The sequence below is a fragment of the Montipora foliosa genome, chromosome 8, assembly GCF_036669935.1.
Source record: "Montipora foliosa isolate CH-2021 chromosome 8, ASM3666993v2, whole genome shotgun sequence".
Classification (NCBI taxonomy): domain Eukaryota; kingdom Metazoa; phylum Cnidaria; class Anthozoa; order Scleractinia; family Acroporidae; genus Montipora; species Montipora foliosa.
The window spans coordinates 44,693,770-44,713,769 of NC_090876.1; the positions used below are offsets into that span (position 1 = coordinate 44,693,770).

The 20,000-nt window shown below is 41.6% G+C and overlaps 1 protein-coding gene across 2 annotated transcripts in view; it reads left to right on the forward strand.

The window, feature by feature from the left end:
• Positions 1-20,000, forward strand: part of LOC137968963 (E3 ubiquitin-protein ligase ubr3-like) — a 58,137-nt gene that overhangs the window by 32,551 nt on the left and 5,586 nt on the right. Inside the window, exons 27-44 of one of the 2 annotated variants that reach the window (XM_068815454.1) lie at positions 2,066-2,333; positions 3,056-3,232; positions 4,630-4,724; positions 5,404-5,559; positions 5,946-6,079; positions 7,335-7,445; positions 8,123-8,266; positions 8,896-8,964; positions 9,975-10,123; positions 10,634-10,707; positions 11,045-11,153; positions 13,332-13,435; positions 15,461-15,510; positions 16,495-16,575; positions 17,509-17,610; positions 18,171-18,296; positions 19,650-19,847; positions 19,945-20,000. The exon at positions 19,945-20,000 is cut by the window's right edge and continues 12 nt beyond it. In XM_068815454.1, coding sequence (XP_068671555.1) covers positions 2,066-2,333; positions 3,056-3,232; positions 4,630-4,724; positions 5,404-5,559; positions 5,946-6,079; positions 7,335-7,445; positions 8,123-8,266; positions 8,896-8,964; positions 9,975-10,123; positions 10,634-10,707; positions 11,045-11,153; positions 13,332-13,435; positions 15,461-15,510; positions 16,495-16,575; positions 17,509-17,610; positions 18,171-18,296; positions 19,650-19,847; positions 19,945-20,000 — 2,203 coding nt within the window. The remainder of the gene's footprint in view (positions 1-2,065; positions 2,334-3,055; positions 3,233-4,629; positions 4,725-5,403; positions 5,560-5,945; positions 6,080-7,334; positions 7,446-8,122; positions 8,267-8,895; positions 8,965-9,974; positions 10,124-10,633; positions 10,708-11,044; positions 11,154-13,331; positions 13,436-15,460; positions 15,511-16,494; positions 16,576-17,508; positions 17,611-18,170; positions 18,297-19,649; positions 19,848-19,944) is intronic. The other variant, XM_068815455.1, reaches the window with a different exon arrangement.

Below are 20,000 nucleotides of genomic sequence, written 5' to 3' on the forward strand. Positions count from 1 at the left end.
TTCAACACCTCATTGTCAGCTGTCATCATCATCAACACCAACAAGATGCTGAAGCAGAACTTTTCTTCATTACCATTCCTTGAGCTCATATTTCTCTATTTCAACCGCTGCCGCCACCACATCTAATATCATCGTTATAGTCATCATAACTATCATGATCTTAATTATGGTCATTAGTATCATATTCACAATTGTAATAGACACTTTGGATGACTGTGTCACGTGACCTTGTTTATAATAAAAAAATGGATGGTCGTCGTACAAACTAGATGGCAGGAATGGAAAGAGCGTGATGAAATTACTAAGAATTTCAATTTTGAGACCACTGACATATATGTGAGAGATTTTACAAAGATTTTAATGGTTAAGAACATATTACTGTTATTTATATGGAAAACAGCTGCTGGGTGGCAAGCTTTACATTAAAAGGAGGCAGTGTGGCCCAGTGGTAAGGGCGCTTGCCTTGAGATCCGGAGATCCCGGGTTCAAGACCCGCTCTGACCACTCGCTGAATTTGTTCCTGGTAGTCCCTGGTGCAACTTCCCAGCTGCACTTGTAAATAGCCAACTGGTTTGCCTCCGGCCAGTTGGGATTCTTAACAGTTGTTGTTGGGTTCTGTTGTTTCGTTGATTGTTTCATTGGCCCTGAAAAGCCCCTATGGGGAGCGGTCAATTAAGTATGTAATGTAATGTAAAATCACTATTTAGTCTCTCACATAAACGTCAGTGGCCTCAAAATAAACATTCTTACAAATTTCATTACGCTCTTTCTATTTCTGGCGTCTATTTTGTACCACGACCATTTTTTTATGATTGACAAGGTCACGTGACACGGTCATGCAAAGGGCTATCAGTATCATTGTTTTAAAATATCGTCGTCGTCAAAATCATCGTGATCGTTGTGGTAGTCGCTATCGTGATGATGTTGATGACGACGACGAAGATGATGACGATGATGAGGATGACGATGATCGTTGTGGTGGTGCTCTCTTCTTTTTTGCTGGTGCTCGTTTCCATTTCTTGCATTCCCTCTGCCATGCTCCTTTTTGTTTTCATATGGCTACTGATTCTAATAATAATAATAATAATAATAATAATAATAATAGTAATAATAATGAGTTTATTTGTATAGTGTTATGACACTAACTGCTCATAACGCTTTACAAATCATTGTACAAAAATCTATGTGCAGTTCATAGTACAAAATCTATTTACAGAAATCTGTTTACAATGAATACTCTAGAAATAACTAATTACATATCATTAACAAATTAAAAATTCTCACATTACAGGTAAAATAATGTAAAGCAATTTTTAAAGGTACACGTTCTGAAAGAGATGGGTTTTTGACGCTTGAAGGTGTTGATGTCGGCAGTTCATTCCATAGCAAAGTCATCGACCGTTACTACCTTCTACCTTCTACCTTCTTTACCCGTTTACCCTTTAGCTCAGTCGGTAGAGCAGCGGTGATCTAACCCGACGGTCGTGGGTTCAATTCCCACCCTGGTCAGAGTTTTTCTCTGTCCTTGTGTGGGCCCATTTCCCCATTAGTAGGGCAAACGCTCACATGGTTCATATGGGGTAGAAACCTAGCACTTCACATTACACTCTAATCAGTTAAGTCTGTTCTAATATTAAGTGCTACACGGCCAACATTTGCAAAAACGTAATTCTTCCTTGTACTTGTACATGTTCATTGCCGTGAATTTAACCTCTTCAGTTCCCACGGCCTGCTCCCGTCTGACCTTGTAGCTCAGTCGGTAGAGCAGCGGTGATCTAACCCGAAGTTCGTGGGTTCAATTTCCACCCTGGTCAGAGTTTTTCTCTGTCCTCGTGTGGGCCCATTTTCATTCGTAGGGCTAACGATCACATGGCTCATATGGGGTAGAAACCTAGCACTTCACATGACACTCTAATCAGTTAAGTCTGTTTCGTCTCCATCCCCTACTTTACTGTCGTGGTATATCCGTATCCTTCCCTTTCTCGGTGTCCTTTTCTAACGTATATTTCAAACACATACTACTTAAGTCAGCAGTAGTGACTGTTTCTGTGGTTTTGTGTTACAGGTGTTGCAATAAACCTTCTTAAGGCTTGTAGAGGAAATCTTGAGATGGCAATCAATTTACACTTCAACAAAGAAGAGATCATGCCGGAATTAGCTAAAGCGGTCGATGACTTTGCCATGGAAACAAACTCAGAAGACCCATCGTCGCCTGGAACCTCGGACGAGTCGAAGGCTGTCAATGAAAGCGAAGGAATAAACCAGAGTATTTTAAGTCTGTTATTGAAGCTTAAATCCTCCATGACAAGTTCATGTACTTCATCACCCGAGAGGTTGGTAGCATTTGTTTCGTAAATATTTTGTTGTTCTGAATGGCAATTACACTCATAGGTTTTATTCAAACGTCCTTCTTGGCAATTTGGTTTCCACAAAAGAATAAAATAAAGCCTAAGGATTCTGTAGTCGTCGTTGACAATGTTATCTCATTGATTTAATACGTGAATGGAAACTCGTTTTCAAAAGAAGGATTCTTAGCTGGGTCTCGTATTGGAAACGAGACTCAAAGCATATTGGAAAAGAACAATTGCTCTCGCTCCATCATGAAAAAATCGAAACCGGCTGACTAGAAAAGGACTATTTTCTGAAGCATTGAGCTGGCGATGTCCAACCCTAATAACTTGTAAATAATCGTTGACTGTAATTTACAGCGTTTCTGAGGTTACAGCTAATTTCAGCTGTAACCTCAGAAACGCTCTTCACGGTTGAACTGGATCTTTATTCTGTCACTTTCCTAATCTAGTTTAATGGATTTTTTTACAACGGGCGCGGTTGTCCCAAATGGATGTGAATATTAAATCGAGTCGAGTATGAAGAAGTCATCATTTAATAGAAAATCTCTTCATTAAATCTTGTAATTGTCAGAAAATTACACGTTTCCTTAAAGCTGCCTGAATTAGTGCTAACGTTTTGGAAAGGGCTATCAATGTGGCACAGAGAATGCTGATAATCGTAATATCATTGCTCGGTAATTTGCTCATTTCTTATTCAACCACAGGAGTAACGTATGCGCTGATGGATCCCAGTACTTATCAGACCTGTTACAAGTGATCCGTGATTCCAGTTGTAAAAATGCTAATGCACTACGCAACTTCCAATCAGAGGCTGCCCAGACTAGTTCCAGTCCTTCTTCTCCCGAAGGGGACAGCGATGATTTGGCAGGAAAGGCATTCAGGTTTGTGTAGTTGGGTTTGTCGCCTCTTCCGCTCGATTACCTCTATTTGTAAAAAGCCGTTCCACGAATACAGTGAAGTTGTACTGTTCTAGTAATAATATTACAGCATTGGGGTTCTAGGCCCCTGGTTATGGGCTCCAGTAGTTTAAAAGCCTAGGAGAGACTAATGAACTGGCACTCGAAATGTTTACTTCCGGTTTCCATTCCTTGGCTTAATGATAATGTCCCATGTAAGTTTTTCAACGACGACAAGACTTGAGCACCTTAAGATATATTTTCAATTTTCTCTCAAGAACGGCCACGTTGTTCATGTGTGTTCACGATTTGCACCCCAAACAACTTGAACCAATTAATAATCGAGAAACGATCACAGTTAGTTATTACACGAAATTAGATCTTCAAACCAAGGTTATATAAGGGAATCTTTGTGGACGTCATTGTTTACTTTCGGAGGGCATCAAGCTATTTACAAATTGACTTCAAAAGGTATAAGAACTTGTTTAACTTAGTTAAATCTTCCATTTTAAATATAGCCTTTTAACTTTGATAACGAGCCAGTTATTAGCCATCAAAAACTGATAAATTCTTGGGTGGCAAAAGCGATAACCATCCTATACTGACATTCTTTTAAAATCTCGAGTTTTCAAAGAATCATCGCTCAGAGATTATCTGGTGTATTGCGTCCAAATTTCAGAGAAAGCTTATTACGCAACACACTTTCAATATCCAGCACTTTTTTCTCGACCGACTGATTAGACCACGAAAGCTTTATGCTGATGAGGCAAAAGATGTAAACAAAGATTCCCGTATAGCTGTTGCCTTCGTCGTCGTACTTACATTTTTATCCCCTCTCCCCTCCCCCCCCACCCAGTAACTCCATACGAACTGAACAGACGAGCCAAGTCCAATATGTAAAGCACATCGAACAAAGGTGCTACACAGTTTTGCAAAATGACAGAGTGCACTTGACTTATTGAAGTCGTCTTAAGGCCAATATTCTTACTTCATTCGTGAGCCTTATGACACGGAGACAGGAGGCCATCTGGAGCGTGCAACTTCCATACAGCGTCTATGAAACGGCGTTTTCACAAGTAGGTTTATTTTTAGACTAGCCCTTCCCGCGAATTAGGTCAAAAAACAGAGGCAGTTCCAGTTCGGTGACCCTATGACGTCAGCTTAATTTCTTGTAATTGGTCATCGGGCTCCTGTGGGAGTCTCATTAGCGGGAAATTCAATCTAAAAATAACCTTACTTGTGAAAACGCCGTTGCACGAAAATAGGTAAGTTGCACGCTCCGGGTGATGGGCTCCTGACGGAGATAAAAATTGTTCTCTCACTCCCTCGCTTTTTTTTTTCTTCGGGAATGGAGAACATTTGAACTTGTCTTTGTCCTTCAGGCGAAAGCTTGCCAGGGAGCGTCAACAAAAGCTTTTGGCTGAGTTTGCATCCAAGCAGAAAAGTTTTATGGAGAAAACAATGAATAAAGAACCAGGTACTGCTTCCTTTTCGTGACTTACCTTCTCCACTTGTCCATCCCAAGTTTGAATGTGTTTTGGCGATGACATTGTGTAGCAACTTGCATGAGAATCTTGCGCTTTGTTCCAAGTCAGTCACAGGTCAAATCTGAAGCGATTTTTGACTTGCTCGCGCACGCAAATTTTCGTGCTTAACACTCGCTGGATGTATTTGCTTTGGGCAATGATCGGCTCATTTCGTTGTTGTTGTCTCTTGTAATTTTTCACTCAACCGCTTTGAATTAGAGAAAAAAAGCAGAGTGGTGTTCCTTATGTGCTTGTTTTCACTAGCAACGCAAGCAAAATCACAAGAAACAAACGCAAGTTTTATGAGCGTCTTGATAAAACAAAAGACACTAAGGCAGGGTTTTCGTTTGAGGCCGGAGGTGGGACGTTTCATCCGGTCGCTTCCCATTCCATGTCCTTTACCAATATTTGGGGGGTTGCTTTATTATAATTCTTTTTTTTTTTTACTTTTAATAAAGGGAATTTGAGTGATCTCCAGCCTTGCCTGGGAAAATGATTCTTGGGTTCCAGAAACACTGGAAACAGCGTTTCTGAGTGTTCTGTTTTGAAAATTTCCAGTGGGGGGGGGGGGGGGGGCAAGCCCCCAGACCCGATGGTAGAAATAAGCCTTAACTGAAAGATCTTTTGCAGATTCTCTTCTCCCGATGGACGAAGACATACATCCTGTGGGTGGTACCAGCGGTGAATCAAGTGAACATGCGTTTGATTGCGTTATTTGTGGCCAAACGTCTTCCTCCACTGAGAAAAGACCAGTAGGTCTGGTGGCACTGTTACAGCCAAGTACAGGTTAGCAAAGAGCCCTAATCGCGTGGTACCAGGTGGTACCTGTGACTTGGAGCCATCAACAAGCCGTTATCCGTACTTTCTGTGGTTCTTTTTCTTCGGCCTCGTTATTTTAAGATTGTCATTTCCGCGTTAATTCAGAAGTTAATTCGTGAACCTGAGATGTAATCAGAGACAGTGCACATTGACCGTGTTTGGCCGAAGAAACCGTTTTAACCATAAATGTTCCGAAAAACTTATAACGCGAAAGAGAACTGTTTGAACTGTAAGTTTTAACCGAAGATACTGAAAATAACTACCTGAAAACTAGTGCGAAAAGAAAAAAAACTGACGCGATGGCAAATCGATAAAAAACACAAAATAACATAAGTTTTGCTCTTTGTCAATAGTTCTCGGCCACAGGGCACTGTATGTCAGACACAGTCATCTTCTCCTTCGTCGTGAAGAAGAAGAGGCTCGCGTTATCACCTGTGGAATGACTTTCTTAAACAGATTTGAAGCTCTGAAGAGCCGCTTTGGCTTGGTAAGTTTCCATTTCTCGTATAGAGGTTTTGCACGGCAGCCATGTTGCATGGCAGGAACAATGAAAATGTTTTGCATTAGAAAGAACATTTGTACACATAGGAAAAATAATCCATTGTTCCTGCCATGCAACATGGCTGCCGTGCAAAACCTCTATTAGATCACGGAAAGGGCCTTGTCGTGTGAAAGCTTGGTATGGCTCAAACGGTGCGGCGTGGCCGAGTAGTTTATGTCGCCTACGGACGTGAGATCTGGAGGATCCTAGGCTCCTTTCGGTCTTCTGCAATTTCCCCCCAAACAGCGCAGACTCACAAAGGGACAGATCCTTAGTAACGTGCATTATATTGACCTTGCAATAAGAACCTGGCTTGAAGTTTGTAAATTTTGATTAGTACCTTAGACAATAATTTCTTGTTAAAAGCTCCGTCCATGGAACTGTTAACTATGGCGGAATTGAAGAAATTTTTAATCGATGTTGACTCCGAGTGTTCCTTTGTGGGTGGCGAACCTACGACCCATTCCGATTACTGGTTCAAATGCTCTACTATTGAGCCATACGAGAGTAGTGGGAGCCAAGGCTATTAATAAACTAGGTTCAGATGACCATATTATTGTCTCGGCGTACTGCTGGGCGCTTTCGTTCCCAGATCCCATCGTTTCTCTTAGCCGATGCGGTCGTCGCACGAGAAAACGAAGGGCTCCGGAAAAATAAGAACTTCCTCTTTTTTTCCCATTGGTTAGCTTGCGAACAGTAAAATCGTGAACCGGAAGTAAAAATGGCCGCTGTTGCTGGCGCGAAGCCGTTCGGTAAAATGATCAGTGTCTTTGTTTAAAACTACGATTTTGCGTATTGCTTCTTTCTGTTGGACACGAAGGGACAGATTCTCTAAGTTGAGGCCACTTAAAGCTTCACATTGGCGACGCCATGTTTTGTTCTATTTTACGGCGACGACAATATTACCTCTGGAAGTCCTAAAATCTGGATCTGCAAATAGCCCTTCGTTCTTGTGCGAAGGCCCCGCCGGCCAAGAGAAACGATGGGGTCTGGGAACGAGTCTAAATTGTCCAAATGGAACTGGTAATCGGAAGGCTGCAAAGGCGTACTCAGATTTCCTTTCGGAGTATCTCCGAGTCCACGTCAAAATCGAGAAAATATTTTGTTCATTTGACTCACCGAGGTTAAAGTCCCTTTCACTACAATCGCGAATATATCGGCATTGTTGACGATTTTGTACAACTATCGCTTAAATCGACAGATACCCAGTTTGGAAGCGTGTGATGCTGGCACCGAAGGCGGAGTACACGTACAGTCTTGTGGACACCTCCTTCATGTCGACTGTCATCAATCGTACCTTAAATCCCTTCAGGTACAAATATAATGACGAGTGCTTTTTTACTTTTAACTGTACAAGGAGGAGTTTGCCAGAATTCCGTAATACCTTGACTATGGAGAAATAATGAAACGACAATCTCTACGTTTTTTCAAACATGTATAAAAGCCTCGCTGTTTGTGGATTAGCGAAGTCTATCCTGTCAAATAAATCACTTTATTTGGCAAATTTGACATAAGGTCAATACAACTGTAAATGAATGAATGAATGAATGAATGAATAATTAAATGAATAAATAATGTGTCTAACCCGCCTCGACTAGTTTTCCCGGTATACTTCGGGTCTGCACGTTTTGTAACTCATTGTGTTTATCTAGTTAATTTTTTTTGGTTGTTTTAGAGAAAGAAGTTCTTTGAGGACCAGATTTCTTTCGCTTCGTTGCTAGTTATCCCAATACAGACCCCGTGCTATGGGAACTATTACTTTTTGGACTCTGGCAGGGTGGAAAATAATAAGGGAACAGTCTTTCTGATACTCGTGTAGTCTGATAGGCGAACTAAATAAGGCAACACAGGCAGGCCATTCCACAGTTCCAAGCTTAGTGACCGAGCCTTTGACTGGCAGTGAGGCTGGACATGACTTACGAAATTATGCTATTATAATGCAAAATCTGAAAGCGCTTACGACATTGTTTCCTTTCTAAACCCATACAGGAGGAAGATGCCAATCAACTTCACCAAGTGCAGACATTTAACCCGAGAAATGGAGAATTTACATGTCCATTGTGTAGACAACTTGGTAACTGCGTGCTACCGATTATTCCCTCGCATATTATTCCCACTAACACAGCATCCAAGGTGAGAAAGACGCCAGTTTCATGCTTGAAATTTAAGCCTAGCTCCACTTAGAAAAAGAGAAACGCACGCAAATGAGGTATAAGTAAGCAATGTTGAATTAGAGCGGTTTTCGATTGACTGTCGAAAGTAATTATGGAATTGCTTTGGTTTATGATTACTTCACTCAGTGATTGGTTCAAAGTTCTCGTGCAATTTTTTCAACCAATCAGAAGTTAAACCAAAACCAATCGTGGCTCGCGCGTGCACATTTTCCCGCGATTTGTGTCGGCTACGTGTAATTACTTCGAGTTTTGATTGGTTTACTGGATTGTCTCCGTCCTTTTTGATTGGCCGATGATTTTCAGCAGTCGCGACTTGGATTTGCGCCCTCCCCCCCCCCCCAAACATTTTTCACGTCACGCCTCAAGTCCCATGCTTCCACTACACAACCCTAAAATTACAAGTAGTATTCTTGTAAAATTACAAGTAGTATTCTTGTACACTATTCTTATATAGTATTCTTGTATACTACTTCCCCACCGACGCAGCACCACAGTTTCTTTAGAAACTACCCCTTCATCCTAAAATTACAATCCTGCGAATGCTGACCACAAACACACTTGAAACTTACCGTCTGTTATTTTTCGCAGAATAGAGAAAAGAGTCACACGGACCAGACAAGCGAACTTCACACAGTTTTAAGGAAGTTTAAACTGCACGTACGTGTTTTTAACCAGCGATAACGAGAGGTCTCAACATGAGACGAGAATAACGCTAGTTTCCACAAGCGATGCTAGCCTACACAGAGGCAATATGTTCAGACACATTGACTTGTTATCCGTTCGTGTCATTTCGCAACAAAGGCTACTAATTATCAAAACGCTTCTGTGTTGGCCTACGTTGCATGCGTTTTCGTCGTGAGAGAAAACCATTTATTATATAAACACCAATGAAATACCAAGTGAGCTTTCGCGCAAAAACATGATATCGTCACACGTGAAAAAATCACTGTAAAGTCAAGTAACCATATTTAACGTCGATAACTCGTAACAGTAATTCAACTGACAAACCTGACGTCGACGGTGCGCTCATTTTACTCGCCCCTCTCCATCAGTGCTCCGTTTTACGGGTATTTAAAGCTACTTAGCTACACGGAAAGGAAAGAAGTCGAAACAAGGCTGCGAGAATCGAACTCCGCCTCGCGAGGCAGTTTGCTCAGCTCTTTCCTCAAGTGTGCGGCGGGCTTTAACGATGAATTCAAAAGACCATTTTACAGTTGTGTGCTTAGTTACCTGGCCTTTGAATGAAAGTGAGACTTGAGTTGACCTTGCTTTGATAGAAACCTCACAGCTTTTCTTATGTAAATTCCTACTTATTAGCATGACAACAACATCATTAACATACGAAAAGCAGTGAGGTTTCTATCAAAGCAAGGTCATTTCCAGCCTCACTTTCATTCACAAGCCAGATAACTAAGCACACAACTGTAAAATGGTCTATTCGCTATTCTTTGATTACGCTCGCGTGTTAAGACGGTCGTGCTGGTGCCAAAACAATAGAAAAAATGTAGCCCAAGTTTTGCATAATAATAGAGTAAAATTCACAAAAGACTTTCTAGCAATTGTTCTTTCCAGCAACATGGCCGCAGGTGAAATTAAATATACCGGAGAAGTGGTGCGATTTGCGAATTGAACTAAACACCGAGTGTTTTTGTCCTCTATCGTTACAGACCATCACCAAGCTAACGGCCAGTGCTTGGAACTTTACTGTGCTGGGAGCAGCCGTCAAAGTTGTGGTGGAAACTGTGTCTGAACTGGCCGGAGAAAGCGAAAGATGCTCGGCCGAAAAGAAATTTAGCTTACTTTACAGGATGGCTCGGTAAATAAACAATTTTACAGTAGCGTTCTTAGTTACCTGGCCTATGAATGAAAGTGAAGCTAGAGTTGACCTTGTTTTGGTAGAAACCTCACTGCTTTTCTTATGTAAATCCCAACTAATTAGCATGAGAACAACACAAGTCAACTCCAGTCTCACTTTTATTTTAAGGCCAGGTAACTAAACACGTAGTTGGAAAAAGGTCTATTCGCTTTGTTTTTTTTTTTAAGTTTTTATTAATTTATTTATTTCACTCATTAAGCTTGGTATGAGCAACATACGCAAACTCAGTAGAGTCTTACTACAAGTTTGTACGTCGCCGTATTGTTCTTGTGCAGATGCTTGCCTCACGAGTGAGGACCAGGTACGATATCTATCATTACCCAAAAGAATCGCCCATTTGTGTCGATATTTTAATGATGCAAAGAAAAATAATATTGCATTGTTGCAGCTCCTTGTTTTTGCAATAATTAGGGGTTGATTTCATTCCTTCTGGTTTCGATCCTTTTGCAGAACGAATTTAGAACTTGAACAAGTTGACAAAGCGGCAAGGAATCTTTCATCAGTGAGGAAATCATCTTGTTTTGGTAAACAGACTTTGATCGAAGTTGTAGTATTACATTTTTATCTTTGGATAAATGAATTGAATTAGGGTTGAAACAACAACGACGGCGAACGAATGATTTTTGTATGCTCACGTTTTCGTCAAAACCGTAAATGTTTTTATGTTGTTTTTGTTTTGTTTTTTTCACATTGGCCGCTTAAGTACTGTCATATTCTGACAAGACGTAGAGACGTTTTGAGCATATCTCATTGTTCTACAGTATTGTCTCGTTTGTGGAATTATGAAACAAAAAATCAAGCTACAATGTTTGAACGTTGTTTCTTACTGACATTTACATGTGCGTTTGTTTTTTCGGACAGGTCCGTTGTTACGTGCATTCCAGTTTCATTCCCAGACGCTGGTGAGTCCTTTGATGTCCGTCTGGTCTGATTTAACAGGAACCGATGACCTAAAAGACTCTGCAAGCAGGTATGGCCAAGGACAGAGAGCGCATCAGATTGGGAAAATTTCGTATTGCATGCAAAGCACATGCTGTTGTCTTCCTTTTGGATTTATACCACGGCTCTAACGCAAAGCAACACATTATCCGGGAAAAAGGATTGGTTAACAATCCACTGGATTGCTCATTTTGTATAATTAGCTATTTAGTGAACCGGTTTTTGTTTCATGGGCGTTATTTTCGGGGCGGCCATATTGGCCATAGACAATAGATTTCGTATCCCAAGCCTCGAGTTGAAATGTTTGGAAACGAGTTTCCGTGGGGCAAAGCAAAAGTTTTCAATCCCTCGGGACTCAACATGGCCGCCATGGGATTAAGGCCCATTATTCGATTTATCTCAAGATATTGAAAAACCTGAAATAATAATGATCACAACCAGGTTTTCTGAGCCCGTGAGACTGAGCACCCCCAACAAACCATTGTTTTAACGAAAACCGCTGGTCAGCAACCTGGTTCTGGTCATTACTGTTTAAGGTCTTCCCAAGATATGTCAAGAAATGCACGTGACTGTTACGTAATTAGATGCACAACGATTTTGATAAGCGTCACGAAGTGTCCCCTTGCTCGTCCTCCCGAACTTCAACATCACTTACGTCTGAGGAGTACTGACAATTAACGTCACAAAGTGTCCCCTAAACTCCGGTCTTCTGGTAACGATCAACTGCTGCATTTACCCTACCTCACTGCTAGAAATAGGTAGCAAATGCTTACTCCTAATATATAGATCGTTTTCACTGTCACGCAATAAAAAAATAAATCGAAAACCATCCAGTGGAAAAAGTCAACAATTCGTGATGTTGTAGAAGATAAATGAAGAAGACACTTCTCCAAGTTTTAGGCTTGTGCGTTTCCCCAAACTTCAGATATTCGTCGAAATGTTTCGCAAAAATTTACAGAGCCCAGTATGAAAACGCCATGTTGGTGCACATCTGTGGTGCACCAATATGGCGGCCGGAAAATAGTGTCAACATCTGTTACTTACTTTGGCTATCTAGGCGAGTGATCATCTGTACTGAACAGACAGCTATTTACCTAAGCACTTTTCCTAATGCTTTAAATTCTAAAAAGGCTCAAAACCATGAGATAAATATATATTTCTCAATAAACTCGATCCTCGCCTCGTGTCACGCACCGCTATAACTCAAAAATTCAAAATGCTCTGGTTTCCAAACGAAGCACGCTATTGAGCTTTAAAATTGCAAATGGATACAAATTTACCGCCTCTTATGCCTGATGAGGATAAAAACTTTCGTGGCTCTTTCGTTTTGGATTTTAGAAAATGATGACGTCACGTGAAAACGATCTATAGATTTAGCCAAGCTTAAAAAGCGAGGCTTCCGTGTTATTTATTCTTAGGGCCGATTTACACGATACGATTTTGTCGCATGAGACAAGCTCACGACAGGCCTACGACATGATTTACGATTGTCGCAGCGTTTTAAAACGTGTTTTAAAATGCTACGACATTTTTTCTGACGTACACAACAATCGTAAATCATGTCGTGGGCCTGTCGTAAGCCGTTGTCGCATGCGACAAAGTCGGACCGTGTAAATCAGCCCTTACAATGAGTCAACCTGGCTGGAGCCTGTGATCCAGTCGAAAAGCAGCACCTGGTCAGCGGTCAACTTAAAAAAAGCTCAACTGGAGGAGCGCTAAACCTGAGCCCGCGATATGGTCACGTGATACTGGTCAGCGGATATCTTGTTTTGACAGGTGTCAGTTAACCATAACATGGATGTCCAGTATCAAAGATGTTCCCGCCAAAAAACGCGGGTTACACCAGTTTCACATTGGCATACATGGTAGGCATACGGTCGTACGGTATTCTTGCACAGATTGGTTACCATCTTTTCTTACCCATGGTGCTCCATGGGAGACACGGTATTGGATGTCGAAATTTGACGTGCATCAAATGACGTGCATTTCTAGACATAAGTGGTCTATCTTAGCAGAAGAAAAAAAGTACGTAATAAAATAAAGCTTTGGATATCACCAGGTCGGCGAGCAAGGGGATCTCTTCTAGAATGACCTTTCAACGAGGAACACGATCTCGTCCAAACTTCAATCAAGGCAACATTGTTTCACGTAACGGCAATGTTTTGTATCATATGAAACACCAATTTTTGTAAGACTGCTTTTGTTTCAGTTACAGTGGATCAAGCTTTTCGCGTGAGTGCCCTCTTTTACTAAGGGACGCTACATCACTCCTGATCCAGCTTATGCTCTCATGGCCTGCTGCACTTTCGCTGCGTAAGTTTACAAATCCCTTAAATCTCAACGAAAAAACCCGGGTTTTATTCAACAAGCAAGGTTATCCTGGCATTCAAGAGTTAACATGATCACGTTTACGTAGAACGGTAAAACCTGATTTTCACTAGAGACCCAAGCACAAGCACAAAGCATAAGAGCGCTTTATTTTACCGTGAAAACGGGGTTGACCCAAGTACATAAGCACAAGCGGCTGCAGCCTGGGACTGAATACCAGGCCTTTCGTGAGGCTTGTTGAATCAAATGTTGATGATTTGTTGAAACCGTTTGCCCACCTCAGCAGTCAGCGTCATTCAACAAAATCGAATGGATGTTGAAGCAAATGTCAAAGCCATTTGCCCGGGCCTTAAAGCACAATGAAATCTGCTACGTCAGGCCCTGTTTGGTCAATTAAAGCACTCGTTCCAGATTCCACGGGTCTGAACATTTCAACAAAATGGAGGAGGCCGTGGTTGATTTTGATGTTTATGTCGAAGTCCTTTTCCACTTAGCATAAGCTACGTAAGCTTGCGCTTGTGTTTGCGCTTGTGCTTGCCTTGCTTGTGAAACCAGGCTGAAAACCGGCAGCCTGCTGTTTATCCTAAAAGCGTTAAAATTTCCTTATTCTCACTTGTCTCTCCCGTAGGCGACAGGCAAGAAATGAGCGAAACTGTAACAAATTTTGTCCTGGCGTTTGTCGTTTGCTGTAACGCGATGCTTGATCCTTCTATTGTCTTTGTTATTGGCGTTACGGAATTTAAGATCGGGCTCTCGTATGCATTAGTATTCTATGGCCCGGCGCTTTCCATTTAAATGGAAAACTGACCTCTCCGGTGGGATAGCTAATGCAACGGTCCTTTCCTCTAAAATGAGGGAGTTCAAGAAACGATGACGGCTACAGCAAAGACAACGTTTCAAAACAATGATTTATCAGTTAAAGGGGAATTTTATCGTATTGCACCTGCGTTACGCATTTTAGCACATTTTGCTGCCGTTTTCGGCCAAACAATGTGAGATGACCAAATTTAGGGTTTTGACGACAACGTGAGCGTGAAAGAGTGATTTGGTTATGATCTTCGCGATGAAGAGAAAATTGGCGTGTCCAAACCAATTCCGCGCCATTTTTATTTTCTTAACCACCCCTCTCATGCATAATATGAGTATTGGTGGCTTATCTCTGCATCAAGGATACACAGAGAGTCGCAGAAATCTCGATTAAGAGTTTATTTTTCAACTAGGCACTCTTAATCCTTATGGCTTCAATGAACGCTATTCACTCAATTTATTTTGTCTAGTATTCATGTTCCCATGGTTGCTCCTCCATTTCGTAACCCACTAACAAGCCAAAAGCTGGAAACATCATGCAGCTCGCAGGCCTTTACGGTGGTTAATTTACCCATTTTCAACTCGTTTAATAAAACGAGTTTCAAAGAGTGACTTGGTTTTCGGAATGAAATGTATATCTTCAGAGTTACGGCTCTACCTTTTTGTCTATTTTACCGGTTCATCAATGGAGTAAATGCGTAAAGTTCACATTGGTTTCTCTGATAGAGCGGTTTTCAATTCAATGTCGTAAAACAAATACCAAAGTAATTACGTCGACCATTTACAGCAGGTGCACACAGCGCAATGAACCAATCCAAGTTCGTAGCAATTCCGTGTAACTTGCTTAAAGCGCGGGAAAAACTGCTCGTGCAAGTCGCGATTGGTTTAGGTGTTCTTTTTTTTTAGGTTGATAAACTGGCGCGAGATTTTTAAACCAATCGCTAAGCGTAGCAATTGCAATCGCGTAATTGCTTTTGACGGTGTTCGGAAAACTGCTCTAAACGGCGAATGCTCTTTTCACTTCCTTTTTCTTGTGGAAAATTTGATGGAAAATGTGCTTATGCAACAAGTGGATATCGTTGTACTTATGTTTATCGGTAATACGTCGTCGTCGGTTTGTTTATATCGCTTTGAAAAGACTTAACCTAGGTAAGCTTGTCAAAGTAACGCTACATTTTTACATGCTCATTTGTCTTTTTTTAGGCGACTTCAAGTGCCTTGTTCAACTAGTTTTCAACTTGGTTTTTGTTCAGGTGAGGCTAGACAAAGGGAGGTCAATTTTAATCCTAATGGTGACCAGATGTGTGATTATGTGCACCCCGATTTTGGGAAGTGTCACGGAGTGTCGCCATGCTTCTCTCCCCAACATTCTCTTGAACTCCTGTCCTCGAGCAACGATAAAAATCTGCATTTATGGTAACCTAAAAAAAACGTCAACTCAAACACTTCCGTTTTTGATGGAAATGGGTAACTGCTGTTTACGGACATTTTTGTTCAAATGTGTTGTGCACTCGAATAACAGAACTCTTTTTCTCAGCAGCCAATTAGATTCTTGTGTGATGTCAACGATATTTTCGCGATAAAAATTAACACTGATTTATTAAGGGCGATTTAGACGTTACGATGTTTGCTTATGACTTTGTCATTCGACTAGCTTACTTCAGGACTTCATCACAAATCGTGTCGTGTAAATCAGACTTAGCACCCTTACGACAGACGCTCGTGAGTAGTGCGTGTGTAAATGCTCGGAAGTCATAACGTACTGCTAGTTGCGTGGGCCGGAAAGTCGTAGGCAAGAATCGTGTAACAATAGTGGGACCTGCCAAAGCTTCATTTGAGAGTCAACGGCGATGATTTCAAATCTCAACATACATTTTCCGTTTATTCGCCGCTCTTGCAAGTTTTATTCAATGGTAAGTGGCACAGGTAGTGCCTATATATAACATCAATAACAAGAACTTTTATTTTGAGATGAAGTTCTCGGTCCCTTATTTGTAGCCTACCTTTTGCAAGGTTACGAAGCATTGACTGCTTAATTAAGAGTCCAGAGTGGATGTCCTTCCTAAGCTATCTCATTATAAGGAAGATACCTGGCCACAAAGGTTCTTTTTGTTATTTAAATTCCCATCCACTGGAACAAAATAACCCTTTGTTTTGGCAGCCAATTAGAGGCCGGTTGGCACAGTAACAGTAGATTACGTCATTGATACTGGTCTTTGCTGTTGTCTTTACTGTAGTCTTTAGTGGACACGTGCAGCAAGTTTGTTGGTGACGAGAAACTTTCGTGGCAAGAACTGGGGAAAAAGGCAGCATCACAAGTGAGTGTAGAACCCATAAATAAACCGCACCTGGCTTCTCATTTCTTTCAGTACGGAGCTCATGCCATAACAGAACCTGTCGATGAGATATATGAGGAAAAAGAGGAATGATTTCCAAGTTCATATCGCCGCTAAGTTGCCTCTACTTGCCCTGTCTGTACTTTCGACGCTGAGTGATTGCTTAAATACTGTCATCGCTAAGGAGGCAAAAAAGAAAAAAACAGAGCATTTACTTGAAATGCACTGTGGCTACAGTCCTGGCCCCAGGTTTTCGAAGGGTGGATAGCGTTATCCACCTTTTGAACAACCGAGGTATGGACAAAAAGAGTTGAGACTTTTTTCCATTTTTCTAAGCATCGGACCGTAATTTGAAAAGAAGGATGGGAAAATTATCGGCTGACAAAACTGAGCGCTAATAAGCCCTTAAATTCTTTGTAAAATTTAAACTTTTCGAAGCAGTCCTCAAACAACTTGAATCATGGGTCTTGAGCAATAACTTTGTAACTAACATTCAGTATTCTTCAAGTGTAGAATCTGTTCATGTCTAATTGTCAACCTGGCTGAAGTGTGAACCCTAAATCAACGTTAGTCCTCAAAGATTTTCTGACTTATCGGGATCAGATTTTCAGAAGCAGCTGTGTTGCAAATTTATTATTCAGTACCGGTTTCTTGGTTCATCAATGAATTGGAAAAGGCAAGTCAAAACGACTGATTTTCAGAATTTGAACCAACTTGAAGTTTCCTGCTCGTTGAGTAGATGGATTGTTGTATTACTGGTACATCCTGCGACCGTAAAATAAGCAGAAGCAGCGATGGGCACTGATGACTCGGATCAAAGCGCTTCTGGCTTTGCGTTTCTCGCTTGCGCTTGCGTGGCTGGTAAAAATCAACCTTCAATACTTATTCGCTACTCTTTGCTGTTGATATTACTAGGAAAAGTTGCAGGTCGACTTTTCAGCTGATTTGCTGCTGGGATATGTTTGTCGTTTGCTTGGTAACAGCACCTTGTTCAAAGAGGATCATCACACTGCGGGGGTAAGTGACCACCTCAGCCAGTAAAGGCTGGTTTTCATTAGCGACGGAGTCGGAGTCGGAGTCGTAATCACAAGCGCAGAGCGATACGATCTAGGGAAAATCAAACTGTCGGAGTCGGAAGCAGAACACCGATTCCTATTCGCTGATGACTGCATTGTCGGAGTCGGAAGCAGAAGAGAAAGAATGAACCAATCACAATGGTCAATTCCAATCTTTGTGATTGGTTGGTTCTTCCGCCTCTGCTTCCGACTCCGACAATCTATTTTTGACAGGATCATAAGCGACGGAGTCATAAGCGGAGTCGGAAGAAAATGGGAACGTTCTGATTCTTCCGACTCCGATTCCGTCGAGCTTATGACTCCGCTTACGACTCCGATCGTTGATTTTCCCTTGGTCATAAGCGCTCTTATGACCCGACTGCGACTCATCGTTAGTGAAAACCAACCTTAAGGTGGCTGAGTTTATATTTTGTTTGTTGTCTTCGTGTACAGTCAAAGAGCAGTGAACGAAACCACTTGATGAATCATTTTCGCGGCGTCTTGTTTTCTTCCCCTTTGTAGATATCGCAGACAGTATGGTCACCTCACACTGTTGAGCGGTCGTTGCAAGATTCGTGTCTCACATTCCTCCGTTCAGCTTGTACCATGTCTTCTCTCTGCTATGATGTGGACGTGCCACAAGTTAAGGTGAGCGACAAGTGGAATGTAAGTGGCGAAGGTTTACTAAAGACCAATCATGTTATTTTGTCTGTTGTGTACGCTCTGTGCTTGCGTTTGCCTTTGCACTACGAATATTCCAGTGTGAATGGAGTTAGCAGATCCTTCTTTCTGTTGGCTCGCAACGATCGTGGATGGAAAAAATCCGGTTTTTCAAACAGGTTTTACATGGCTATTGGAATCGTCTGCTGACTCGCGTGAGTCGGAGATGAACCGCTTGTCATGTGACTTAAGGACGGTGCCTACTATTTTTAATGCGCATACGTTCTGCGCATCTCGAGATACTCGGATTTCCTATCGGTGATGCTTACTAATACAGCGATATTTTTGCGCGGTTTAAAACTATCCGGAGAAAGTAGATCTTAGTAAGTACTCTTGGTATCCAAAAAGAAAATTGGGGCTAGCCATGCATTTTTGAGAGATAATTAAGCTTCAATTAGAGAAAGAACGCCATACATTGCTTGGTATTATTTTAAAGTTTTTTGTAAATATTATTCATCAATTATCTTTGAAAAATGCGTGGTTACCCCCAATTTTCTTTTTGGATTTCAATAAAACTTGCTACGATCTACATTTCCTGCATAATCACACACCGGGGCAAAAATATCTTTAATTAGTACGCACCGTCCTTAAGTCACATATGACTCTGGCACATGCTCGACAGGCAATTTTGAAGTGGAGTTTCTCTCTCGAAAATAAGAGGGCTTCACTTTGTGTCACAATGAATTTATTAGCTTGTTTCTGCTTTGCTGGGCCAGGTTGGTCACTAATAGTCACGGCACCCGCCTCCCACCAATGTCGCCTGGGTTCAAATCGAACACAGGGCGCGGTACAGGTGGCTTGAATTTGTTGGTCGTTTACTCTGATCCGAAAGGTTGTATTTCTTTGCGTTAACGGTCGTTTGAGTCTGCTTTTTGACATTACGCTAGGTTAAGTGGCACGCACTTCATTTCGTGGAATGTACGATAATTAGGAATGTAAAGTGAGTAGGGCTTGCTTGACTGGTACCATGTTAAGAGGAGAGAAGAGGATTTTAAGATCCAAGAGTAATATAAATCGAGAGCGAGTGGATTTTGTCGAAAACCATGATTTGTTGTTGAACAGACCTCTCACAGTGCTCAAAGAAACTGAAGTGACAACTTGCAAAACGGTGATCCTTCTCTCGTGGAGAATCAGCGTTTGATTTTATTTCACGAAGTCGGCCAAAAATTTATCATCGTTACGTGTCATGGTCCCTCTCGGTGAAAATGCAACGCACAAAAAAAAACGCTTGAAAACTGAGTTAACCGTCCCTGACAAAGAAGACTGCATTTTTTACTTTAGGAGCCTGATGCCGAATTTCGTGTTTTGGCCTCAACGCTGGGCTTATGTGCGCCCCACGATCCGTCCATTTCTAGTACCGAGTCTTTTTCCTGCGTCAGCTGTTTGCAGTGGCCTTGGTCCAAACCATTAGCGACCGTGAGACAGTGGTGCGAAGCTCTGTTGATATCTGCTATGCAAAAGAAAATCACTTTAACGAAGGTAATTGTCGTAACACTGGTTTAGAGACGACGTTTTCTCAATCCACCAGTAAAGCAAGCCATTGAATTTAAACAAGAGAGATCTCTTTTATTGTTAGGAACTCCTTCCAAACTTGCGCCAGTGGCCTTCACCAAAACTTCTCCGTTTACCTGA